Below are 27,598 nucleotides of genomic sequence, written 5' to 3' on the forward strand. Positions count from 1 at the left end.
ACCTTAATCGGACAAGAAATTGGATCGGATCGGATTACTCGCGGTCGGATTAAGACCCCGAGATAACTTGGTTGAAAGTCAAATTAAACCTGCTTGTAGACGGTGAAGCACGTGGTGAATTAGACTTTGCGTTCTGCGCATGCTCGAGATTTTTTCCCAGGGTCGTGACCCGGAAGTCAAAGGAGACGATATTACTGTTGTCGTCTGAAAGAAACAAACAACGCGATGGAGAATGCGCCGTTGTGCATCCCATTTGTGCAACAAGCAGCTCATCACAGATGAAATGTAGAGGGACGTAGCTTCATCTTGCTCTCCGTTCGCCATCTTTCTCGAATGCCTGAGTTTGTTGTTGTTGTTGGTGGTGAAGAGGTCAACAGGAAGTGGCTCTATTAGCAATAGTTGAAATGGGTACAGCGCCACCTATCATACCGGGGTATGACATGCTTTGTGCCAATGATTTGGTTCATTCACCGCCATATATCCAAGGATAATTACCCTTACACAAATAAGGAGAATAACCCAACTATAGCTATAATCGAAGTAATCTCATCATGGAGACCCACTGAGTGACGTCCTTAAAGAAAAAGCTGCCGACGGTTCTCCTTTCAGTCCCGATGGGGAAATGGCCAAGACATATCTGGACTGACTTCAGTACTTTTTGGAGATTGGGGGGGGGGGGGGCTCTCTCAGGGTCTCTCATTCATCAGAGTTACTGTTGTCACTGTATAAACAATAAATGTGGTATTTATTCTTTAGACATTGTTCATAGACCCGTATACAACCCACCTCTCCCAGGAATTCACTCTCCTCCTCCTGGACTCTGGGCTGATCCCAGACTGTGATCTCCAGCATGCGCTCTCTGAAGTCCCGCCGGTGAACATGGGAATATATGAAGGTCTGGTTCCACTTGGGCTCTGCGCTCTTCTTCACTGTTTTGGTCCGTCTTTTACTCTTATCGCTGGATCACAGCAGAGATTAGGGTACAACGAGGGGGAGGGGGTTATCATCTTGGACAAATTTAAAACAACAACCACTGGTGAAGGTTAGCTTAAGAAACACATGTGAGAAAGACCTGCAAAAGGGGAGAAAGTGAATACAGTGAGTATACCTCCTATCGGGCAGGAAGTACATTTTGACGTATGGGTTCCGAGGTCGGCCGTCTGGACGGGGTGGCAGGTCTTTGGCTTGAAGGACGTTGACGATCAACTGATGGCCCACTTTATCGTACCACAGCTTCACCTTGAATGACATGTGAAGTAGGGCTGAGCAATTTTATCGATACTGCGACATATATTGATATTTTGTGTCCCGATAAAGTATCGATTTTATTTTTTAGAGCCCCCTTTATTGAAAAGTCAGACGTTACAATTAGTGAAAACACAGAACATTATTATAATACAATACAATGCCAGGGGGTCACATCATACAAAGCAGTGATAAATTAGTTCCGCTTCAAAGGACAGACCACTGGTCCAATCAGAGACGATTCGTGTCAAATCACACGGTCCCTTTTTTTTCAGAAAATGATGCAAGTGTATCGAATCGAATCGAATTGTCGGCTGAATATCGTGTATCGTATCGTGAGATTAGTGTATCGCTACAGCCCTAAAGGCCTCGGTATGCTTCTCCGTCGCTATCCGTCAATCCGACTCCATGGTCAAAAATCCTTTCGAAGTTCTCCGTCGGTCAGCAGGCGTCGCTACGTTAAACGACCTAATCTCGCGACGTCTATCGTGAAAGTCGTTGATTGATTGTTTACCTTCCGGCTCCGTTCCACTCCTCACAGTGAACGATGGCGACCGAGAGAGAAAGACTGTTGTTGGAGTTGTAGCTTATTGAAATTGAAATGCAAATATTTTTGACCAAATGTTGACCGGCCACAGTAAACTCTTTCAGAAATGGCGGTGTTGTTGTTGTGAGAGGAAGGAGCTAAACCGCAAAAGTGATTCCGGAAATGATGTTGTTAGCCGACCAATCACAACCCCTGCGGTCTCCGTCGCCTCGACGGATAGATAGGAATTTTGGCCGACGCACGCAAGCAACGGAGAGCGTCTCCGGGAGGGCTCTCAGTCGCTCTCTGCAGACGACCATAAATCAGCCTTAATGTGAAGGCAGTTGGCCTTCATTAGAATCCATAACCTGTCACATAAACCAGCGGTCCCCAACCATTTTTGCGCCACAGACCAGTTTAATTTTAGACAATATTTGAGCTGAGCGGAAGTACTTCGACTTGCTTTCTGACACACCTACCGCAAAAACAAATAGACCCCTCTCACGCTCCCAGGTACTCTTACCTTCTCGGTCGACATAGCTTGCACCTTCTGACTCCTCGCCGGTTCGTCAACAAACGTGAAACGTGAAAGCGAAAGGGTGTTGTATTTACGACAGTGTAACCGTACATTACCTTCAAGCCTGTAGGGGGAGCTCCATAATGGGCTTTTTGAGAAGTTACATTGAATTGCTTTAAATGCAGCTTCCTTTTCTTAGATAGGCTCTTCTTCTGTCTCCTCACTGGGCCTTTTTTCCTTTGCAAAGAAACTTTCCAAAGACGTCTGTTTTTTACTCATTTTGCTAGCTTGTTAGTTTAATATTAGCGTTAAGGTATCACGTGACCGAGACAAGCATCTTGACACGTGTCAAGAGTGAGTCACAGACGGATGTAACGTAGAGAGAATTCGGTCATTTTTCAAAATAAAACATTGTTCAGACTCGGATAATAAATAAAACAGAAATAATGTAAGTTATTCATTCTTTCTGTGCAGCCCGATACCAGATGAGCCACCTCCGGGGCCCGGGGATTGGGGACCGCTGACATAAACCACATTTCTCTGCTCTTTCTCCGCCTGCTACTCACAGAGAGCTGTCCAGGCAGCACCATAGGAAGGTCTCGGAGGGTCCCGGGGCTGGTGGGAGACATCACCGATATGGAGGGACGGTCCATCTTCTGTGACTCGAAGGAACTGGAGCCTGCTGTGGGATTAAGGCAAAAGCAGTTCCTCTAATGTATCATTGAAAACAGACAACTACAAAATGAGAAATTATTGACACCACAATGTAACTGTAGGGAGTCTCTGTGGAGGCTTCTTACAATGAACTAGACGGATTATGATGCCATATAAACACTTACTGGATTCTAGAGGAGGGTGGGGGGACCCGGGGATTCTTGGGATGTCTCTGTAAAAAAGGGAAGAGTCATCGATATATAAATATTCAGGTTTAAACACTTTTCTTATCTTACATCCAGTAAATATTCATCTTTTGCAAATGGATTGTGGAGGACGAACAAGCAGCCTGCCAAAACAGGTCCACATATTAACAAGGTGGGTGATGAAGGACAAAAGAAGAGCTGGAAAAAGGGGATTTTTTTCTGTTGGATTGTAAGGATTTCAGGGATGACACATGGGAAAGGGGCTCCACCCACTAAATCTACTTACTGATGTGCTCTATACACTTTTCTCAAGAAGTTTTTGGACATAATTCGGTTGATTGAGCTTTTAGACAGAGGAAGGAGACACACCAAAATTATCTGTCAGAATATAACGACTTAGCCACTTTAAGCTGGTAATAATCTTATACTGATAACATATATCTTACCCTATTGGTCTTGAAACAACTATCTCCACCTGAGGCTCGGCCTTGGATTCAAGAATGATGTTGTATACTTCTTTCTTGGTTGCTCCCGGCAACGACTTCCCATTCCACTGCAGCACCTCGTCACCTGGACACAACGTGGTTAAGAAGCGTGATGACAGCGCCCGGGATTTATTTGTCTGATTGAGAGGAGCACTAAGAAGCACAATCAATGGGGTGGCAAAGTATGCTGAGCTGAGAGTTTTCTGTCCAAATTACCATGACAACGTGATCTGAACACAAAACCTGCCGTACAGGAGATAATGTTCAGCGTTTTGGAGTAAATCTGCTGTGAAAAGTATAGATTCTCATCGTTTTTAATGCCACCAATTGATAATTTGATCAGTACTTACTAATTATGAGTATGAACAGGGTTTTAATACAATGAGAGCATTACTAACCAAATATAAAGGATAGTGTAGTTGTGTGTTAATCAGACTCGCACCTGCACGTAGGTGTCCCACAACATCTGCCAGGCTGCCTTTTTTGACTTTGGTGATGAAGGCCCCAAGTCTTCCCGTCTCTGTCATCTTCCCTCCTACTACCTGCACACAAAGGTGAGACCGGAAGGTGAAAAGAAGAGCGTGTGTGCTTCCCATGACTCCACAGATTTTACAGGAGTCACGGGATGCAGTTACTTCCATTCCAAGGATTCCAAGGATTTACTGCTCACTTTCAGGCCCAGGAGTGAGCCCGCCTCACGAGGCATGGCCGACCTCTTGCTCAGTGTGATGCGTCCTATCAGGTGGTCGCCCTCCTTGGATGGCTGCCACGTGACTGGATGCTGCGGGGACAGAAAACAGTGTGAGGAAAACAGATCGTGAGGTGTAAATAACCCAGTTTTATTACTGTGCGTGAGTCTAACTGTGACGTCCAGCTTGTGCTGTTCTTGTCTTTTAGCACTTTAGAAGAACCTGCTGGTGCATGTGAGTTAGGTGGTCAGAGCAGTGGCGTGCCAACACTTTCAAACTTACGTGCCAGACTGCAGGATCTAAAGGATGACAGTCCCAGTCACCTGCGAGAATAAAGAGCAAGACAAGCAGAAATTAGATCTCTATAGGAGTCTTTGCTGCAGCTCCTGACTGAAGTCATTTAATTTTCTTTAGTTTCTTTCTTTCAAATGGCCTTGAACATTAAGAACTTCCCTGTGGTCCAAATGTGGCAGTTTACCAGACACAGTTTAAAGAGAGTCATAAAGGACAGAAACTGTCACACGGTGAGGTCAAGTTGGGTTTTTGCCTTGTCTCCATGTTTTGTCATTTCCTGTTTTATTTTGAAGAGTAACTCTCCTCTTGTTTCAGGTCACTTGCCCTTCCTCATGTATCACCCGTTGGAGTGTCTTCCCTGATTCCTGATTGTGTCCACCTGTTTGCCCTCATGTGTCTTATAGTCTGCGTCCCCCTTTGTCTTGTGCCTGAGTGTTTCGTTTTGTCGTTCACCCAAGCCTGCCACAGTCAAAGTATACCGTTCGTATACAAAGCCATGATTCCTTGCCTCCTTGCGAGTGATTTTTTTGTTTGTAAATTTGGTAATCTAGTCTTAAAGCGATACAATGTAACTTCTCAAAAAGCCCACTCTGGAGCTCCCCCTACAGGCTTGGAGGTAATGTACGGTTACACTGTCGTAAATACAACACCCTTTCGCTTTCACTTTTCACGTTTGTTGACGAACCGGCGAGGAGTTAGAAGGTGCAAGCTATGTCGACCAAGAAGGTAAGAGTAATCAAATGTACCTGGGAGCGTGAGAGGGGTCTATTTGTTTTTGCGGTAGGTGTGCCAGAAAGCAAGTCAAAGTACTTCCGCTCAGCTCCCGGGCCGCCACCGGGCCGCTCCAGCAAAGTTACATAGCGCAGTTTTTCCAACTCAGACCCCCGAAGGGCATAGGAGACAGGCCAATCCTAATATTAAAACTCATTCTAGCCACACAAATTTTTTCAAGCTGTTATTTTAAGGTAGAAATGTTACATAGTATTGCTTTAAGTTTTCATAGCCATTTTTTGATAGCCTCCGTTAGGAGTGATTTTTGTTATAGATAACGTTTCAAAGATTTTGTAGAGCCTCCGGTTTTTAGGAGTGCATTTAATTTTGTTTCTAGTACTAAGTTGTTTTTCCTCCTTAGGGAGTGATTTTTGGTTTATAGTTCTTAGTTAATTGCCCTCCTCTTAACAGAGTGAGTTTAGGTTGTTTTGTCCTCTTTTATTTATTAAGTTTTATATCATATATAGAATTACATTTTTCATAGCTGATTATTTCATCACATCGTATTAGTGGTTGGAATTATCTAATAAAATCTGCCTTATTGGATTCTCAGCAGCTGAGTCCTCTTTCAAGCCCAGGTCTGACAAACTGAGCAATGGACAGGCATAACCCTCAGCAATGACACTTCTGTGAGGCCCAAAGTGAAAGGGCTGCCCACGTGCACACACTTAGTTCTCTCACAATAACAGCATGGGACTGGATGATCAGAAACTTTTCATCCTGTTACTGACTTCTACCAGCTTGTCAGTCAGCTCATTGTTGGGAATTCACACAAAATTCAGCCTTAAAACGGTGACTTATCAGTTAACGGAGGCAAACTGCTCAGATCCAACTGACTCCAGCTGCTGGTGTTAATTAGGAACTTTGTGTGGGCGAGTGCTGGATCGTTGAAAATAATTAGCATCCATCCATTTTCTATACCCACTTAGTCCAGTTCAGCGGGGTGCACCCTGGACAGGTTGCCAGTGCAACACAGGGTCACACAACCATGCACGGACACACTCAGTGGGAGGAAGACGGAGAACACGAAGAGAACCCACGCATACACGGGGAGAACACGCAAACTCCACACAGAAAAGCCTCTTACTGTGCGAACCACCGCACCACCGTGCAGCTCAGAAACAGTTACAGAAAGGATAAAAATATCCATCACACCTACAGCTGAAACACACCTACGCTGCCAATATCTTTTGTAAAAAGGTACCAGTACAGGTGAGAGCCAGCCGCAGTCTTTTCATGCCATAGCTTGGGTCTTGTCTTATATTCAAATTGTCTGTTTTGTTTTTGCTTTTAATCAGTCATTAAGCAGCAGATGGGAGAAAAGTTTCATTCTCAGGCAACAAACTTGACTAAAGCCACTTCATCCATGAGCCAAAGCTAAAAACTTATCCCAAAATCAAACCAAATGGCCTGTCAAAAAGCTTGTAGCAGAGCCTGGCCAGACGCAGACACACCAGTGACTGTGGATGTGTCCCAGCACTCATTAACACTGACAGATGGTCCAGTCAAGTACAGGAACGAACTGGCCCAGCATCACGTATTCACCACAGGAGGAAAACAACAGCAAGACAGGGATTCAAAAACCTTTGAAGAGCCCTCAGTTTTCAAGTGAGCAAGTGAGGACAACCATTCAGTTGAAGTCTCTGGCAAAAAGACAGCAGTACGGGGAAAGATAGAGCTCCCGTTTAATGGTGAAAACTGTGGAACATGAGCAGTGCGGTTAGTCGGAAATGTGTTGTAGTGTTCACTCTGAACCAGGAGGAAGATGACAAGTTGCTTCACATGATCATGAGCGATGGAGAAAAAAAGTTTGAGCGGACTCCTGTGATGCTAATCTGAGCGTCCACTGGGAATGCTCGAGGAAGAATATGCTGACTCAGCCGTTTAAACAGCTGAGTTGGGTTTGAACAGTGAGAATGTCAGCTGGATTATAAAAACTGATTTACTCTGATGCAACATCAAAGTTTCGGCTCTGTGCATGTTGTTATTGTTCTTTATGTGTGTGCGTGTCCATCTATCTATATCTTCATGCTAAAAGCTTCTTCTTTGGATCCAACTGATCCAGCTTCAACAAAGTGTGGAAATTTCACTGATTTTTGATGCCGTCCCAGACGTTTGGACCCCACTAAGGACTGATCTTTGTGTCCAAGTGTCCAAGTTTTGTACCCATCGAAAACCTTGTAAGAAGATAAAGTGGCTGACTGCTAATTATATGTCATCTTCAGACTACCTACATTAGCGGTGATTAGCATCAAGCTAACAGGTCAACCAGATGTCATGCCCTTTGATGGATTAGAGCAACATGTTCATGCTCATTCTCTGGGGAATGTTCAAGGAATCCTGGTAAGTGCAGAAATATCTCAAACAGACGTAGAATCGTGGCTGAAGTGCAGCAACATAGGATCCAGTGTCATCCCAACAACATGCTTCCTCCTACATTACTCAGCAGCATTATCACCTTACTGCTGTTCTTACACCAAGGCAATAACGCAATTACTCCGAAGCGCTCCTCACCTCCATATAACCTCAAAGACAGAGTTATTACAGGCGATGCACTTTGTGTATCCGGCAGGAGTTTACTGTGAACATTGTTAACAATAATGTGCTAAGAGAACTCATAGAACAAACGTCAGTTTTTTCCAGCATGAAAATTAAATAAAAACATCCTTTTATGTATCACATCTGCGTTGAGCTGTGGGTTTAAAAATGGCAAAACTTGGAATTTAATTAAAATAGATTCACAACTTCAGTAATCTGCATGTAAAATCCTGTTAGATAATGTGACAGCCAACGCTATAAGGAACATGTCTCTGGAAAACGAAACCACAGCTGGGCTGATTATCGGATTATCAGTCCAATATCTGAAATATTATCTGATATACAGTGTAAAATTCATAAAGCTCTCATTGAAACACTAACAAGTGATCAATACATCTGAGACAGATAACCCACTGGCTTTGAAAACAAAGTTGAAAATTGAAATTGAACGTCATGATCAGGTATTACTGTGTAAAGATTGACCTCTGCTGTTTACTCCCGGAGTTAAGCATATTCCAGTGGGTCAATCACACAAAAGAAACGAAACATGCTGGAAAAATAGTAAGTAAATTATACCGTCTGCAGTGTTTTCTGTCCTTTTAGTCCTTCTAACAAGCTATTTGGGATGCCTTTTTGGTCAAAGAGAGTAATCAGTTCATATTGTGAATAATTTACAGAAATAAGGTAATAAATAAGATCATAGTTAAGATAGTAAAAGTAATTTCATGCTAAAAACGGTTAAAATATTTTGGGTTTGAAATCTGGTCAAAGTGAGATATCTGCATAACAAACGATCTTGGTCGTATTGTACGTGCAGCTACGTGAGCGAGTGAGCGCTCCTTCATAGTACGATCTTTGGCGTATTTAATGCGAACAAGTGCTTCGGCAGAAACAAGTCTGAAAGGACTCATGTACACGCTAAATGTATCCTACACGCTTGTGCCTTGAGAAAATTTCGTCTCTGTGAGTATTAATGTGTTCAGAAAACACTTGGATTTGTGTTGGAATTATTTGGTTGGTTAAATTCTAATGTGCTAACGTGATGCACATGATGTTTAAGCTAGGCTAATCAATTTCAAGATTGAATTACAGTATTAAGATGATGTCTATTATCTAGAAATTTGTTTTTCCTTTTCTGTATATTTCAGTTACGAAACATAAAAAAGATCTTAAAGGGATAGTTCACCTCTTTTGACATGAAGCTGTATGACATCCCATATTAGCAATATCATTTATGAACATTGACTTACCCCCTGCTGTGTCCTGTGAGCCGAGTTCCAGCCTCGTTTTGGCGTTGACGAAGGTAGTCCGGCTAGTTTGCTAGGGTCCCGAAAATAAAGCGTCTTGCTTCTCAAAACAATATGCGTTCAAAAGAGTAATACATTTTCGTCACAAAATCGTCCCTCCAGAAAAAGTCAGACCTCACAATCGCTTGGCGCTATTTCTCTCAACCTTCGTATCACTGCGAGCTGTGCAGACCGAAGTGCAGACCCAGCAGTCCCCTGCTTCCGAGCAGCAAACACCATAACAGGTGCGGCTATCGCTAGGTGGCTGTACGCATTGATATGAAGGGAGGCAAAAATAGCGCCAAGCGATTGTGAGTTCTGACTTTTTCTGGAGGGACGATTTTGTGATGCAAATGTATTACTCTTTTGAACGCATATTGTTTGGAGAAGCAAGACACTTTATTTTCGGGACCCTAGCAAACTAGCTTCGTCAACGCCAAAACGAGGCTGGAACTCGGCTCACAGGACGCAGCAGGGGGTAAGAAAATGTTCATAAACGATATTGCTAATATGGGATGTCATACAGCTTCATGTCAAAAGAGTCGAACTATCCCTTTAAGCAAAATCAAGAAAAGCAAGCCTTGTTCAGAGACCTCTTTTATTTTGTTCGCTAGCCGCTAGCTTCTCATAAGCTGCATTCCCACTGTAGGAACCTTTTGCAGTTCCTATAACCTTTTCAGGAATGAGGCGGTTTTTTTCCCGCATTCGCACATACAGGAACTCGGGACCATGGCCCTCAGTTCCTATAACCATTTTAGCTCCTTCTCCCTGAGGCTGGGTCTTTTCTGGGTTTTATAGGAACACATCTGACGTAGGTGTTTGGTGTTTGGTAGCTACACCCCTTGTCAGATTTCCTCTTCTTCATGTTCCTGATCTGCTCAACGCAAACAGTAGAATAACGGCTGAAATGTTTACTCATACGACACGGACACAACTGGCGCGTGTTTAATAAGTTAAACTTACACGTCGTCTCCTTTGTCTGCGGCGCTCTGCTCTCCTTCCTTCATGAAACCAAGAAGTATGGCCTGCGCTCGATTCTTCGTCTCCTGACTCTCTCTGTGAGCTCTTCCAGCCTCGATGTTAGACGCCCGATGTGATCGTCCATGATTAATATCACCATCATGCAGACCATGAACACGGTGGCCTCCCCGCTCTCCATGTTAGCTTCTTGGTGGTGTTTTTTTTTCTTCTCTCCTTACTTTTACCGGGTTTTGCTTTGTTGTTGAATGTGGCGCTAAAGTAACACGTCGCTGTCGCAGATGTTTGCTTCTCATCAGTCCCCATCAAGGTCCCGACTCATGTGCGAATGCAAAATGAAACAGTTCCCCTGGAGAAGGGCAGTTATTAGAACGAAATTCGAGGTGGAGCGTTCTTAGAACTGCTCTGTCCGAATGCGGCTTATAGTCACGTGTTGTGAGGTCATGATACAGGAAGTCAGCTGAGTCAGTACTGATATCTAAAATAATCAGATGACCACATAGGAGGCAGTTGTGAGCCTTAATGACTAATAAAAACAGCTAAAACCCTTCTTGAAAAATCTCCCACGTTGATGAAAGTTTTTGATCAGAGGCCCAAACAACAGACATATCAGAAACGACGCACGCTGTTCACGTATCTGGCTCGTCATCACCGATTGATGATGACGAGAGATCATCACCAGACGTTTGGACTACGAGACACCGGCTCCAAAGCTCTTACAGACGACTCTGCTCCTCTAAGACACATTTAAGTGGTCCTACACATCTGTTTTCCTTGACTTTGATATTATAACGTACAGGAACATATTTGGTGTTACATTAGAGTTCAGGATGAGACCAGAACCAAAGGCACACACATGCACATCAGAGGCAGGTTGACAGAGAAACAAAAGCAGATTTCACCTCTCCGTAAATAGTGGATACAGAACCAGAAAACTGGAAAGGAAAAGTGGAGTTATTAATACCACTGAGGGTAATCAGGTAAGTGGATGCAGGTGTGCTCATAAAAAAACTGAGAGCAGGTGGTGAGAGGCAAGCTGGAGACAAAGGAAACGTTGGAGCCAAATCATTTCAAAAGTTTGACCCAAACAGACACAAACGTTCAGCTTGAGGTCCTGAGCAACCCACCGGGCAGCGCAGCGGTTCAGTTAAACCTGCAGCCAAGCTGTACACAATCATGCCCTTCCTCATGACAGTGTCATGAGTTCTCAGCACATCTGGGTGAGACACAGTGACCAGAGTAACAACGTAGCACTTTATTTAGAGGAACTTTTATTGTTTTAAAGAGAGATTGTTTAATTATTGTCATTCATAATAACCAGAGTATGAATGAAATATTGAAAGAACATTTTTTTGTGATTAATATTTGGCCAGAAAGTGCACAAGGTGCCAAACCCTCTTGTAGCAAAACTAAATATAATGATAATAAATTCATATGAGCAAATAAACCTAATACAGGGGAATCCTGGTGTCTGGAAAGTCTGACGACAGGAAGAACCATAAACACAAATATGAACAGGAACTTTGAGCTACTTCTTCAGAACGGTGAACCTTCACACACACTCCTTCATTTCTTTGGCTCTTACACTTATATTGTTAGGCACTTAAACAGCAGACGAAGAGTCCGTGCAGACTTGATGCAGCCCTCATGACTTAGTATTTTCCTTCCAAGCAGCCAGACTTTCTTGGAGTCTTTTAAAGTTGTTTTAAACAATAGTTCTCCAGTCATTCTTAAGATCTTTCTTTGGACATTGGCTGTTTTTTCACTCATTTTCAGTCCAGTCCTTGAACTTGACAGTTGCTGAAAACTTGGCATATCTCAGCATCGTGTGTCCTTAAAACATTTGAGGAAACTGGACAAGTGGAGGACAAAAGAAGAAGTGTCAGGCCTAAAGAACTATCTACAGCAGATGAACAGGATCTGAAAGTGATGTCCTTAAGAAAGAGGAAAAAATCCAGCAAAGACCTGACACAGGAGCTGAGAGATGCATCTGGACCTTCAGCTGATCCATCTGCTGTTGGCCCAAGCCTCATCAGAAATGGGCTCCATGGAAGGGTGGCTGTAAGAAGCCGTTCTTAAGGAAGGGAAACAGGGAGAAAAGGCTGAGCTGGGCCAAAGGACACAAGAAGTGGACTGAAAATCAGTGGCAACAGGTCTGATGGAGGGATGAATCCTCCCCAGAGCCCGGACCTCAACATTATTGAAGCAGTGTGGGATCATGTTGGCAGAGAATGGAACAAAAGGCAGCCGACATCCAAAGAAGAGCTTTGGGATGTCCTTCAAGAAGCCTGGAGAACTATTCCTGAAGACTCCTTAAAGAAATGACAGAAAGCTCGTCTGAGAGGGTTCAGGCTGTGTTGGAGGATAAAGGAGCTCAGACCAGATATTCACTTTAAAGCTGCTTACATTTATATATGTAAGTTTCAATAAATTGCTGCATCCATCACCTGTTTTTCTATGAAGAAATGAGGGTTGGTGCAAAACTGCTCATTACTGTACACAGTACCCACTGTCACAGCATCTGATGTGATATGCAGTTTTTTCTTAAAACAGAAAAAGCGTTCAGACCTTGTTCCGTCATCTAACCTGATGCATCTGGAATCAAACTTTATGAAACCTTTGCCACAAATGTCACAGCTGAGAGCAAAAGACCTCCTACTTTGAGGCCTTGTGTGCTCATGAGTGTTAAAAACAGATAATAATACCAATCCACACCATCTATCTATTACCATCTATCGCCGAGTTATCATAATCTGGATTAAAACATCTGGAACAGCCCCCTTCTGTTAGAAATGAGAGCGATAAGATGGCAGAGCACAGATAACTACCTGCTGCCTCTTCAGCTCAAACACTCTGGCACGGCTCCGTTCAGCTTTGCTTTTATTACAGCAGGAGAATCCAACAGCAAGAATGCAGCACGCAACCGCAAAAGATGTCAGCTGGTGGTCCATGCTCGGTTGCTGCAGCTGGCTGTTCGAGAAGCATTACGTAGCCAGCGAGCCACTGACCTAATTCCACAAATCTGCTGGCCTAAATCACAGGGACTCTCCAAATAAATGAGAACCGTCCTGAGAGCAGTGGGCTTTAGCCACAGCATAGAGGTGTAGATGACACACGGGGGTAGAAATTCATTCATTGCATAGTTTTACAGTCCAAATATTGACTGTGATGACAGTGGAGGAAACTGGTAATGGACCACCGAGGCTATTTGTGACATTACTTTGAGGAGAATATGTCTAAGAAGTAAGGGAAGAGGATGTCACCATAGAAACACATTTATCATGAATTATCATTAAATGTAAAATGCATTAAGATTATCTTTCATCTAGTTCTAGTTGAAACTGTGCCTTAGTATTCCTCCAGTCGTTCAGCTCAGTGTTTATCAGAGTATGAGCTGCGGATCAGGCTACAATTGGCCATGAAAGCTGTTGCTGCTGTCAGCGGCACGCTGGCTGCACCTTAGACTGTTCGGCCACAGTCTTTACAGTGATGAGAATGCAATGAATGCAAAGATTAAGTTAAGGTTCTGTGTGATTCAGCGACACAGAACGATGATCACGGTGAGCTGGGTGCAGCTGCTGCAAACCATCAACAAGCTTAGGTGAGACGACAATGACAGCTGGGAGGAAACGGGAGGCAAGGAACAGCGTCTAATGTAAAGATATATACGACAGTGGATGGCCTGCGATTCAAAGAGATTTAGCTCAGTAAGCTAGTGGAGCGTGTACATCTGTCTGACTGACCTTTCTCGCTGACGCTTTCCATGTCCACGTCCTCACAGCTGGTGTACTCGGGCGTGGAGCCGCCCTCCTCCTCTGAGCTGCTGATGGACATCTGCTTCTTGTTGATTCCGCGCTTGCTCTTGTATGAACGCGGAGGGGGCGGCCGCAAAGACTCCGACTGGTCCGAGCTCTGAGAGTCCTTCCTTAGCAGGTTATCCCCACCTTTGTCTCTCTGTGTCCGTGTTGTGCCAGGCTCTAGGCGGCCATTGTTCGGGCCCCGATCAGGAGGCACTAGTCCTCCAGGTTGGGGCCCTAATCTTACTCCAGCAGGTGCCACCCCAATTCCCAGCCCTACGGTCCTATCCACAGAATAGACTTGGTGGTCCTTCAAGAAAGCCTTGCGGTCTCCTGCTCCACCTCCGCCCCGTCTGGCCAGACGGTTTTCAGGCACGTCACTTGCACTGCCTCCCCCTCCTTCGCCCGGCTCCAGCCCAACCTCATTGATCGCAAGATCACTGTGTCGTCGCTCGTGCCGCACCTTGGACACCTTAGCGTGCATGCGCATCTCCTGCTCTTCTTTCTGTGGTTTCACTGGATATCGTGCCAGGTTGGGATCACTCCGGTAACGATTCTGGAACTCCTCCTCGCGGCGCTGCTTCTCCCTCTGCTCGTCATCCCCCGGGCGTCTCCGGTGGTTCTCTGGACGGCCAAGGTTCTCATCTCCATCCTCATAGTCCTGAGAATGGATCTTTTCCAGCCGCCGTCCATCTCCTAGCCTTCTGTCTCCAGGGCCCACGCGCTCGTCCAGGGATGACTGAGACTGCAGCTTGCCAGCAGGTCTGCGGCCACTGCCACGTCCCATGCTGCCTCTTCCATTTTGTTCATGGAGGGAAAGTGGCCTTTTCCTAGACAAGAAAAGGAGCCAAGGTAAGGCATTCAGTCTAAAGACACCACAGCATTTAAGAATGAGAAAAGTTGGGATTTTGCCAAAGATTTTGGATAGAAATGTCCTGTGTTTCTACCATATATATTCTTTGTTTAGTAACAAGCAAATAAGAACAGATTAACAACATGGCTACCCAGGATGAGACGGTGATGGATTCGTACCTAATTCACCCAAATAATGAAACAAAGGGATTGAATCAATGACCTCTCAAGACTGACCTTATTCATTGGTGAAGCTACAGCAAAGAAACAAATCTATGTAGAAACAGCTGCCTCGATAAATATACGACCTAAAACGGGCCTGATGGCTCCGCTCATAGGATTCCTTAATGGCCGTGTCTTACTTTTCTCTTGGTGGTTCGCTCTGGGAGCGAGAGCCTGGCATGGTGTCACAGCCCTTAGCAGCGCTGACCCCGGTGGGCAGATGCGTCCCGTCCGGCAGCCCTGTGTTGGTGCTTGAGGGCGGAGCTTGGGATCTGGAGCGTTGCAGCTTCCTGTCCCGTTGGGCCTCACCTCCCGTGGATGGGTCATTGAAGGAGGTGCCGAGGCTCCCGGGCCGCGCCCCTGACCCCGAAAACCATTCTCCTGATTTGGTAAGAATCTCCTGTTGCTTACGGCACAGGTTGCATACCCACATTACCTGGAGGGGTTGGAAGGACAGAAGTGTTGGCAGGATTAAAGCAGAAGGAGAGGAAATGACCGACACACAACTGTTCAGGCATGCCTGTGGCTGAGTTTCCAACATACGCACAACACATTCACTTTAAGAAGCGCTCAGTTTCATTGATGCCTACCAAACTACTTTTTTCAGGATGTCTTTCGGCTCACGACAGCTGGTGCTAATGTCAACAACATGATAAAAAAAAATATAGTCGCATGCATTCTTTTCTTCTCCCCTGACCTACAGCTGATCAAGTATTACATGGATATAACTTCTGTTGGGCTGTTTAGAAATAAAAATACAGAACAATTTGCACGATTTGAACCCACTTATAATTTAAAAATGTATGAATTTATCAATAATCTTTACTTATGATGGTGATGTAATAAACAAACAATGCTGCAAACTATAGAGGAACACAAGGACAAGGGTACCAATGTCCAAATGTGCTGCATTCATTATTTTACCCTCTTTGCACGAGTAGGGGATCATTTATACATTTCATGCATGAAAATGATAGACTTGGCATCGTGAAACTGATGATTCCAGAAGTGCTGAAAATGGCAAAATTAAATGGTTCATCCTCAAATCAAACCTGGAGACAACATTGAATACTCACATGTGGCCATAGCTACTGAATTTCACCTCACTTTGGCAGCACAAAAACAGGATTTATCTCCCTCCGCATTTATAATCCCATCGTTTTATTCTGCAGAACGTAAATCCTGAGAAGCGAGGGAACACAGCCGTACCCCCCCTGCAGAACCTTTGCACAAAACAAACCACCTCTTGGCTTTTGGAAAACCTTAAATGTTACTCCTTGACAGCAAGTTGGATACACTGTTAGCAGTCAGTTTAGCGGTTAGCCTTCAGAGCGTCCCAGCACATTCATCATGGCCTGATTGAATCCTCGTTGGCGCATGTCCAGACTAATCTAAAGTAAATCAGCTGCCCACACGGCCCACAGCTGTCAGGCAGCCTCCCAGCATCGCACTACAGTCTCTTTCTCTTTGTGTCTTTCTCCTCTTCAGCTGAGGGGCCGCAGATTAGCAATGACCAGTAATCCTTTCAGCTCTTCACCATTATTCAACTGACAAAACCCACTCACAATCCATAACTTCTAACCTCTAGACCCCCCCCCCCCCCTCACTGTCACCCTCAGCGTGAGCTGCACAGGTTAGAATTCAACCCTGGATGTCCCGGCTTGTTTCTCTTTTCCATCGCAGAGCAGCAAACAAACAAAAGCACCAGTTGTTCCCCTAAAACTTCAGCCAGTCGGTCCTTCACATCTGGATACAATTTAGTTTTTTACTGGTGCTTATTATGGCATCTTTTTACATAAATCTCTACAGGTTATTTTTATATCTTATATTTAGAAAATCCACCACCTGGTTCAAAGGGAAATAGATAAAAACTTGCCGTCACCTGGAAACAAGTTATTAAAGCCAAACTGATGCAGTGAGTAGCTTCTCATTTCTTCAATAAATCATGTTAGAAATCACATCCTGTACTTTAATAAAATATCTTAAGTAAATTTACTGGTCTGCAGCAAATAAAACTGCTAAAGTTGGGTTAAGAAGTGATTAAAACCTGGAAGGATAATGGTGAACCATCATCGTCAAGGCAGAAATGTGGTCAGAAGGACATCTTGAATGATAATGATCACAGATGCCTTAAACCACCTGTGAAGTGTTCAACAGTGAAAGTAAGTGCATTCACACACAATGCACAGAACCCCAGGAACTAGGACTAAACAGCTGTGCAGCCTTACGAAATCACTTCTCCCTCATTTTCTTGGTTCGTTGCCTGAAAAGTAGCACCTAAAGCAGCACCTTGGAGCTTTAAATCATCATTAAGCACCGAAACGCAAGGATCGTGTCAGCGTTATAGCACAAAACATGGCCATCATCATCTATAGGGTGCCTTGCTTTGGTTGCCGCCACGACAGAGAAGCGATCCAAAGGCTTAATTCTTGAACAATATTCTCACACAGAAGAATGCACATCGACTGTTTAAGTCTCAGCGTTCTCGACTCAAACGGAGACGTTAAAGGCAGCTCTCATTATCTAATAACATGCCTTCATGATTTAGTTATGTGCTTCAAAGCCTGCACCACAGATGGGGGAGGGTAGTGGAAAGAAGTTATAAAGCTACATTTGAAAATGCACAAACACACATACAAAGGCTATAATACATTTAATCCTCCACTGGAGTGATTGCGCGCTGTGTTCCTGGACAGCCTGAAAGATACTGTAGTGGGAATTAAGTGTGAGTGTGTGTCCGTGTGTGGGTATGTCACAGTGTTGATGCACAAAAGATGACAAAGCTCCAGCCGATAGCGTGCGTGACGCATGTATGTGCGGTGGCGCTAACGGACTGGACCTATGATGTGAGCCCCTCCAATCAGCTCCCTCCGTCCAGCAGTACCCCCCCTCCAGCGCCACCTCAGGTTAGCCTGTCCACCTCGCTGCACGCGGCAGAGTGACGTTGCGTCTGCGTGCGTGTGCACGTGTGTTACAGTACGTATATGTGGGACGTTCTGGAAGCCTCTTGCCTTGAAGAGAGTGGCGTGGGCGACTGCCTGTAGGCGAGATGTGTGCGTGCAGAGAATAAGTGCTGCCATTTCTGTCATGTAATAATGTCAACCCCCTTCTGCCTAAAAATGTGCTTCTCCATGGTAACCAAACCGGCACTAAGCAGCTTGTGTGTGTGTCAGCAGTAAATGACAAAGGAAAAAAAGCTGAAATACTTTATCTTAATCTCTTTAATTAGACGGCCCTCCTCTCATTTTACCTTTTTGTTTCTCCTTTCTTTATACATGTTCTGTCATTTCTTCTAATTTCTCTCCTTTTTCCTTCTTATTTCTTTGTTTTATTCCTTTCTTTTTGATCTTTTTCATTGAATTTCCCTTCTTCACATCCTTTTCTTTTCTTTCTATTTCATTTTCTCATATCATGTCATCTCTTTGAGTTTATTTAATTTCCTCTCCTTATTTCCCTTTCTTGCTTTGACTTCCTATTCTCTGGTTTCTTTTTGGTTCCTCTTTGCTCCTGTATCTTTACTTCCTTTCCTTCCCTCTCTCATTTAGTCTTCTTTCTCTTCCTCTCATTCTGTCCTCCTTCAGCTTCTTCTCTCTTTTTATCTTCTGTGTTTCTACCCTGTTCCCCTGCCTTTTTATTTTAACATGTCTTTTCCTTTCATTCCTTATTTTAACATACATATATAGATATATATCAATTTATAGGTTTGGGTTTTCCTCCTATTTCCTTTCCTTAACTACATTGCATTGCTATCTCTTCCTTCTTTTATCTTTCCCTTGCTCCTCATCCTTTGCTTTGCTCTTTTCTTTTCATCTCTGCTCACCCCCTGGCTTAGCTGACACACCTGGGTAACTTGACAAATGAAGACGCCACAGACCTGTCACTCAGGCGTCTGTACTCCAACCCCACCCCTTCATCTCCCAGCCCCAGGCCTCCTCCATCCATCTGCTGACAAAATGGAGAAGGCGTGCGCCGCCGCTGCAGCTCTGCATTCAGCGCTGGCTCGCAGCAAGAGCAGCATTCATTTATACTCGAAATGTGTAAGCATCAGCTTTTCCTTAAAGGAACAGATGGATGGGAGCCTTGAGGGTGACAGATCAGTCGGGAGGAGGCACTTCGCTCTTAGTGAGGGTGGTAGCCCCGCCCACATGGCACACAAACGCACACCTCAACAGAATGACTTATGGGGCAGCACTGGGTGTAAACTGCCATCGTTTACGGGGAATGGTAAATCCTGAATGGTGGGAAGAAAGACGACCGCAAGAGACATAATGCTCCATTTCCCCTAATAAGGCTGTAGATCAACTGTGCAAGCAGGAAACGCCGTCAGAGGTGAGACGGACACGTCCGCTGTGGCTGTAAATCTGCAGCAGTTTTTCCTTTCTGACTGATGCATCGTGGACAAGACTTCTCACTGTGCCCCGCATTCACACCATGTGAGAAGACTGGCCACATTCCAGTCGGCTTCATACTCACTTCTTTAGGATTTAAGTAAAAAGATGTTTTGTGTTTTCAGCTGACGGTGCAGAGAGGACAGGAAATGAGGGAGGACAGTAAGAAGGAATGACGTGGAACGGGATGCGAGTCCAGACCTGAGCCGTGTCCCTTGTGCTCTGTCGGTGCCAGACAAACGGATTTGTTTGTGTTTCTTTAAACCAATCACAATCATCTCAAACTGCAGCACATCTTTACTGACGTGTGTGGCGAACATGCAGGAACGTCCCAACAAATGTAAAGATTTTCTTTGCACCAAAACAACCGGGTGGAACTGCGCGACTGCTCGGTCCAGATGCTCATCAAAACCTCCTCATTTCAGCATTTACGTTGCAGCTCAGAGGCTCCTCTTTGTGACCTTCCTCTTGTTGCATGAACAGACTACTTAATGTATTGCTTTGTCCAACTTATCCATCCAATAAAATCTATTTCTGAACTCATTTGAAGTGAGAAATAAGCCCCAAAGTTGCAGAATTGCAGACAGACACGGTCTAACACCAAATTTTGTGACCCGGATATAAATTCTATTTGTTGTATATAGGTATGGGTTATATATCTATATGTCATATAGGTTTGTAGAAGCTGTTGTTGTGGATATTTAGGGTATTTCAGCCTTTTGTTACTGAGAGACAAACAAGAAACTCTCGTCTCATAAAACTCCAACGAAACAGGTGGTAAACACTGATATGTGTCTGTTTTAACTCTAAACTAATTCAGCCAGATATTCTAACCTCTACTGACCTCTACATCTCAGAGGAAAAGTGGTTAAAATGAACTGCAACAGACTGACTACTTTGTAGTAAGCTATCTCTTTGTGGTGGAAACACCTACTTAAGATAAAGATTCACCCGACTGTTCGTTAGATTTCACTGCGAGTGCAATGTCAAGGTGTACCCCTTGTGTTTAAGTTTTCAATTTTCAGCCATGGTGATGCCAAACAAGGGCTTTTAAACATTAAAAACTCATCTTGGCAGATTAGAAAACATCTAAAAAAAGAGCTCCTATAATTAGAGCTGCAGGCAACATGTCCAAGATATTAAAAATCCAAGATATACACATTTTTTAGCCTAAAAACAACAAAATATTTGTATTTTTTGTTGGTATGACAGTATATATACGTATATTTATATATACGTATATATGTGTGCAGGGAGTGAGAAAAGACAGCCAACAAAGAGTTGAGGAGGCTGCCACAGAAACAGAGGTGCAGCCTCTCTTCCTGTTAAAAGTTCAGTTTCAAGTTGATGCTAAGAAGAAAGAAAGAGGTACAGGATATATCTGTAAGGATATGGTTGAGTGTAAACTACTTAAAACCTTGTGATGTACTGAATACTCACAAATAACCGCACAGGACTACAGAAAACCTGAAATAAGGTGTCCCCATGCTGAAGAATGCATGTTAAACAGTTTAGTCCGGCCCAGTGCCTGCCTGTCTCTCCACTGGGAGGCAGTGCTCCTCTGCAAAGGACACAGATTGTCAGCGCTTAGTTCAGTTTCTGGAAGCCATCTGGAGCTGACATTAAACACACATAAACAAACACTCAGCCATTAACAAGCAACAGCACCAGCAAAAGCAGGGCAGCTTGACAGAGAGAGCTAAGAAATTCACGCCAGCCTCTGCACACACGTCAGAGTTGGTTTAGCTTTTCAGTCAGAACCAGGATGTTTTAAATCAACAATATGACGAACCATATCCTCCCCTTTAATAAGAAATCCAGGTTTAAAATATGAAATCATAGGTCGCGTGCTCTGAGCGAGCAAATAATAAACTGTGTGTAAGAACAGATTTGTGTTTGTAACTGTTACTTTAGTCCCACACATCTACGCTTTAGGATGATAGCAGTTTATCTTTCTTTTCAAATTCTTTTTATTGGTTTTTCAGCAGGTATTGACAGATGTACAGGATGGTCTTTAAAGGTAGTAACAGTGTTGCATATTCAAACCCACCCCCCCACGCAAAAACCCCCAGACAAACAAGCAAACAAATAAACAAACCAACAACAACAAAAAAAGAAAAGAAAAAAATATATACACATGTATGTATATATGTAAGTAATACAGTACTAATACACAAATGACTGAAGATAAATAAAGCATATAAACACACACTATAAGATCACAGCATGGCAGCTGCTATAAGGCACCATAGTTCTATTTTGGGAGCCTGGTCTGTGGGTCTTACTAAGTACTGAAACGTCAAGGGCAGCGTTGGAACTATCAGGGGTCAATTATTACATCAGGTCTTTGAAAATAGGCAAGAAGCCTATTTCTTTTCTGGTAGCAGTTTATCAGCCTGAATCTTATAATAATGTAACACCAGTCATTATCTTTATGTGCACACGTATCTGGGAAGACTATTTATCTTTATGGTTATAAGAGGACACAAGACATGCAAGTTAGATAAGATGTGGTAAACATTTTACTTCCATCAGTGCTCACATGAGTGATAAGCTGGGAACGGTTGTTGGTGCCACAGAAAGCCTTTGGTGCAGCTAAGTGTATTATTAGTCATTACCTGCACTGATTAAACGCTGATAAATCCCACCACTATTTTTTCCTAAACTTAGTCGTCTTAGTTCCTACAACAAACCAACTTGATCAAATCGTGAAACTACTGAGTAAAGTAAGCAAGAATCCATCAAACAATATGTCTTTGTGCAGGGTTCCCTTTTTGCTATAGGAATGCCTGCTAAACTGCTCAGGAATCGTGTGTGAGTGAGGATCCAACCCTGTCCTCCTTTACTACTCAAACACATATCCCACTGAGCTATTCACCCTCAGTTTAACAGTTTAACTCATGGGCATTTTATTGTTTCAATACGAGTAGTGGTGAAAAAGTTCAATCATTTGTACAAATCTAAATACTATTGTTAAAGCGAGTGATGTTATGGATGTAAATGGGAAAACACACACACAACATGTCTGTTAAACCAGAAACGGGAAAGTCTTGATATTTCTCTACGTGGGTGAAATAAGAAACGTTGCTTGCAAGACCTAAAAGAGGACATTCGATGTATGTTTGATTCCAAATGTTGGTACAACTTATTACACATGTCACTAATGTCCAGTTAGCGTCCTGCTCCAAACATCGCACAGTGAAACATAGCAGAAGCTGTAAATGTCATATGGACACCAGGGGACTTACCGTGGTGGCTGGGAAACTAGAAAAAAAGCCATCCCAAGACGTTCCCTTTGAAAAGTCCTCTTAAAATCTTTTTTAAAATTACAAGGACACAAGTCTACTGTAACCTGTGACCTTTTATATGTTTCCATGTTATGATGATCTGTGGGTTTTCGTGTTTTTCTGTGTTACTTGACGTCTGGTTTTCTGTGTTAGCTTGGTTTACTTCTTGTTTGAGTTAATTAATGTCCTGTATTGCTTTATTTCCTCAGGCTACTCTCCCTCAGTATAAATACTCCCTGGTTTAACTTTGTACAGCCAAATTCTTGTCACCCTCCTCTTACTGTGCTGTCATAGTGGCCTTGCATCTACCACTCTTGTGTTTTTCTTCTTTTATTGTCCTGTCACCAAAGCACTTTTTGTTCATTTTAGTATAAACTATGAGTTCTGACATTGCTTGCTTCCTGTCTGCTCAATCTTACATTTGGGTCCAGTTTCTCATTTAAGGACAGTCTTGTGTAGGATGTAACACAGTCATGCACTTAATAACCATGTAACCTAAAGCTAGTAGAAAAAGGTATTTCCATGGGTACTTATGTTTGGCAAACCTAACAATATATTGGTAATGTTCTAGAATAAGCACTATTCAGCCTATGTCACTATTAACTTTTAATTCTGTGGTGGGTTGCTAACATGAGCACAAGCTAGCTGGCTTAGTTGATTGCATGCTAAATCTGAGACAGCAACCATGACTGTTATGGATATTTTCGCGATTAATGTGCCTCTGTTTTGGTGTAACACAAACTTTTAGGAAGTTATTTTATTATACGCTTAGCCTTTGCCTTTAATAATTTTTGCTATCAGGTTAGCTACAATTGCAGCTTATAGCCTATTGGAGCAGATATGCTAATGTCCTATTAGCTATGTGCTAATTCTGCGCCCTCAGGTTGCTCTTGAAGTAGTTTTCATGCGCAAAGTACTGCTCCCCCTAAAGTAACATACACAACATCTCAATCTTTAGCCTGCCCTATGTCTGAAGTTACTATGCTATGACTGGATAATTGATGTTTGGTGAGGAGCAGGAAACATTTAAACAAAGTTTGCAAAATGTGGAGGAATTGCTTGATTATATATCAACAGCATATGCAGCACAGCCTTGGGTACACAGTGTTTCTCTTTTCTTTAATGATTTTTGTACGGTTCAAAGGCCCAGTGCATATGATGTATCATCCAGCAGCAAACATTACAAACTGCAACCAACTGAATACCCCAAACGAGTGTAACTTCTTTTCGTTGTTGAATTTTGGGCATTGAGGAAAGGTGGGCAATCTTTGGATATAAAAAGCTTGATCCAAGATAATCAAAACAAAACAAAAAAATTTTCACATTCAGATTTTTGTGCTACCTACACCTATAATAAAAGATGATGTTGCATTACTGCCAATAGATTGTCCTTACACACTGGAACTTTTAAATTGGATGTAGTTTCCTGGTTAAACAATTAATCTTCTCTCTGACAAGTGTAGAATAACTTAAAGTCACTCCTCTACACTCTTTTTATAGAATGAAACAGGGCTCAGCAGGAGCAACACTTTGGAAACATTTTGCATAGACCAAGCAAGAAAGGGAAAGTGGACGAAGTGGAACACATATATTTCTGGGCCCCTCCCGTCTCCCCATGGCAAGGCTGATCTGGTCTCTAACAAGCAGGCAGGGAAAGCATGCACAGGCATGTGTGTATTCATTATGCATTCAAATACAAAATCTGGAGGGTAAAAAACTGTCTTATGTACATGCCAGTTGTAATGGCAATCTCCAAATTCGGTTTATCAGAATATCTGCTGTCCCCTCCCAGGACAGCCATGCCTAGAGCCATAGGAAGAAGGGTCAGGATGGGTCAGAAGGGTTAGACGCCCCTGCAGACAGCCTGTTATGGCTCATGCTTGTACTGCCTGCCAGTTGATTTTCAGGGTCTGCATTCATTCTCAGAATTAGTGATCAACAATGATGCACAAGGCAAAAAAACTGACACTGGCTCTGAATTACTATTCTGATACTGTGAATGAGCACAGACCCAAGGGTGGAGGGAGGGGAAAATAGTAGTGACCCATGCAGAAAAATCCATCACCTAGCAGGTCTTACCCTGTCCTTCACTATGAGACACTTTGCAGGGTAGGGAGACAAACAATGAAGACAGGGTTAGTCATGGAGAAAAAAGCTGCTGTAAATCACAACAGCCTCAGGTGTCTCCAACCCAGAGAGGATAGAAAATGCTCAGAGACATGACAAAACTGTTTGAACTAACAGGGACTCCCACTGCTCAGTTAAGTCTGTAATCTATAGGTGGATTTGTGCAAACACTGGCTACGTTCCACTCTGATAGATCACCCTCTAGCATCTGATCATGTTCCAACACTTTTTCTTTGAGCTAGGAAATTATACACCAGGCAACATGGAAAAAAAACGGAACATTAATATTTAACCACCACCATTCCAGGATATAAATCAACATTTTAACACCCATGAGAGGTTTCAGCCACGGCTCTGAAAGCAGCCGGCACTTATTTTAACCGTCAGGTGGCACAAACATCACAATCACGAGCACAGTGAGAACACAAAAAAAAGATGCTAACCACTTTGTCCTCCTTTGTGGCATGCAGTCCAGGTAGCAGTAAGAATTAAGAAAAGTGAAGAAGGGAGTGGAGAAAGGAGAGCAAATGTGATAGAGTAAAAGATGCAAGAAATAGAGATGCAGAGGAGGGAAATTTTGTGATATGGATAGATTTTGGCAAAAGAAGGGGCAAAAAACAAGGGAAAGGGACAGAGGATGTGTTGCAAACATTTGTTAATTACATTCTGCAGAATTGTTACACATACATCATATTCAGAGACTGAGGGTGGAGGAGACAACAGTATGCAAATGTGGGTGAGGATCGCTGAAGCGACATGCATGAGCCAGCTTGGTGTGATCTTAGCGGGACTTGTAACAACATCAGGGTATGTTACGACTCTTCAGGACCAAGAGGAACTCAGCACACGATAGGCAACATGAAGCACATTCCTCTGCAACCTTTAACCTCCCTAAACCTCAGCCTTAGAAAGGCATGGCCATTAAAAATGCGTCAAGGTATATTCATTTTCCGATATTTACATGTATGCTGTTAGGAAAGCACGAGATATTAATAATAGGGCTAAATTAATATAATTATTAACTATTATATCTGATACGTATAAATTAAATTTAAGTTCAATGACAGATTAATAAGTCTATTTTGGTTTAAAGTCATCAAGCCATATGTGAGTTGTTGATATGATATACTCTGCAGGACAGAACCACAGAACAATAAGTAATAATGATTCATTGTTGAGATTCCTGTGCAAGTACAATCCTGCTGTATGTTGTAAGAATAAGAACTTTATTTAATAAGAACAACTGGCTTGTTTGTTCACGTGAATTATCTTTGGTACATTTTAAGGTACTTCAGTAAGTTGTTATTATCTTAGTTGTATAATATTCTTTAAAAACTGTAAAGTGAATATGAAAACCCGAATATGACATGAGATATATAACAATAATGGCTTCATAAATCTGTCATTTGGTCACTTTTACCTTAATGTTCCACAGCAGGGATGGAGGAAGCCACAGTGCACGTGCAATATTTGCAGTTTCTGGGAGATCGGAAACATACTTCCATTTTCTGACACGTCATATCGCCAAAATGTGATTCACAATTGATCAAATCAGCGCACTGTGGTTGAGTAAAACTGAAAATAACACTTTTCTACACGTTTAACCTTAATAAGCAGTTAATGTTATAATGAACTCTGGTGTTTTACTCACAAGGGTTAATTTAGACTAAGAATCAGAAGCATATTTCATTATAAAACCAGCATTACGTTCAAAGTTATGGATTCCAGGATGTCTGGTTCATGTGTCCAGCATGTTTTTTATGTTTAGTTGGGATTTGAATCCAGGCTGTGATGAAGCTCACAGTTATTACAGTGTCTGCGAGCCACGTTTTTTTCCCCTTGCCTTAAACAAAGTACTTTTTAATACCTAATCTTCACCAAGTGAGTCGAACTGTTCCTCATCTTGACAGTCCCACAGTGCAACTGCCTTGACCTCCAAACTTTTTCACCAGCCGAATGTGATGCAACAGTTGTTTCATGAGAACCAAGCAAACCAAGCAAAAATATCGTCTGTGGACACAAATCAATCGGTCCAAGTTGCCATTCTGGTTTTGCCGTGAGACCACAGTTCAGACTTGTGCTGTGTTCAGAGAGATAAGTAAATGCATCTTCATCAAACCTTGTAAGCAGTAAGACATCGAGCTGAGTCGAACAGCTGCCATGTCTGAAACAAGTTTTATTCTTTAAGGTAACTAATTCTGTGACAGATATTTCAAAATCATAATAAACAAATGGAAGAAACCACAGGAGGTAAACAGGACTTTTAACTGACTGATTTTAACATTACTCTTATGCACAAGTTGAAACTCATCAGATTTCACCTGATCGTGCAAGCTCTTATTATTTATTCTCTCGTGTGAATGTACTTTTTAAAGACTACCTGCTACTTGGAAGAAAGCATTGTGTTTAACTGATGAGCAGAAGATTATCCCACTGTGGTCTTTTTCTAAACGGAACAATGCTCACACTGTGTTAACACTGTTATTCTGCTTGGCAGGTCGAACGGCCCAACACTGCCAAGATCAGAGCAGCGTTTCTTCCAGCTCATCGTCCCTCCTACACGTTACACACACTACTGTTAACACACCAAGAGAAACGAAATAGAGCACAAGTTACACGTTTGTGTTCCCGTGTCCCTCCCGTAGAGTTATGGGTTTAACTGTCAACTGAATCTGAAAACTAAGATTTGATTTAGATGAATGAATAATGTAACAAATACAAGCAAGAAATTTTGCT

The 27,598-nt window shown here is 43.0% G+C and overlaps 1 protein-coding gene across 21 annotated transcripts in view; it reads right to left on the reverse strand.

The window, feature by feature from the left end:
* LOC142378640 (regulating synaptic membrane exocytosis protein 1-like) overlaps positions 1-27,598 on the reverse strand; it is a 95,947-nt gene that overhangs the window by 35,831 nt on the left and 32,518 nt on the right. For 15 of the 21 annotated variants that reach the window (XM_075463374.1, XM_075463377.1, XM_075463380.1 and 12 more), the window contains exons 3-14: positions 24,815-24,835; positions 15,201-15,496; positions 13,933-14,816; positions 4,605-4,645; positions 4,304-4,414; positions 4,076-4,175; positions 3,595-3,718; positions 3,435-3,491; positions 3,128-3,174; positions 2,855-2,970; positions 1,109-1,239; positions 787-958 (exon numbers count right to left, since the gene is read on the reverse strand). In XM_075463374.1, coding sequence (XP_075319489.1) covers positions 787-958; positions 1,109-1,239; positions 2,855-2,970; positions 3,128-3,174; positions 3,435-3,491; positions 3,595-3,718; positions 4,076-4,175; positions 4,304-4,414; positions 4,605-4,645; positions 13,933-14,816; positions 15,201-15,496; positions 24,815-24,835 — 2,100 coding nt within the window. The remainder of the gene's footprint in view (positions 1-786; positions 959-1,108; positions 1,240-2,854; positions 2,971-3,127; positions 3,175-3,434; positions 3,492-3,594; positions 3,719-4,075; positions 4,176-4,303; positions 4,415-4,604; positions 4,646-13,932; positions 14,817-15,200; positions 15,497-24,814; positions 24,836-27,598) is intronic. The other 6 variants (XM_075463376.1, XM_075463392.1, XM_075463394.1 and 3 more) reach the window with 2 other exon arrangements.

The sequence above is a fragment of the Odontesthes bonariensis genome, chromosome 4, assembly GCF_027942865.1.
Source record: "Odontesthes bonariensis isolate fOdoBon6 chromosome 4, fOdoBon6.hap1, whole genome shotgun sequence".
NCBI lineage: Eukaryota > Metazoa > Chordata > Actinopteri > Atheriniformes > Atherinopsidae > Odontesthes > Odontesthes bonariensis.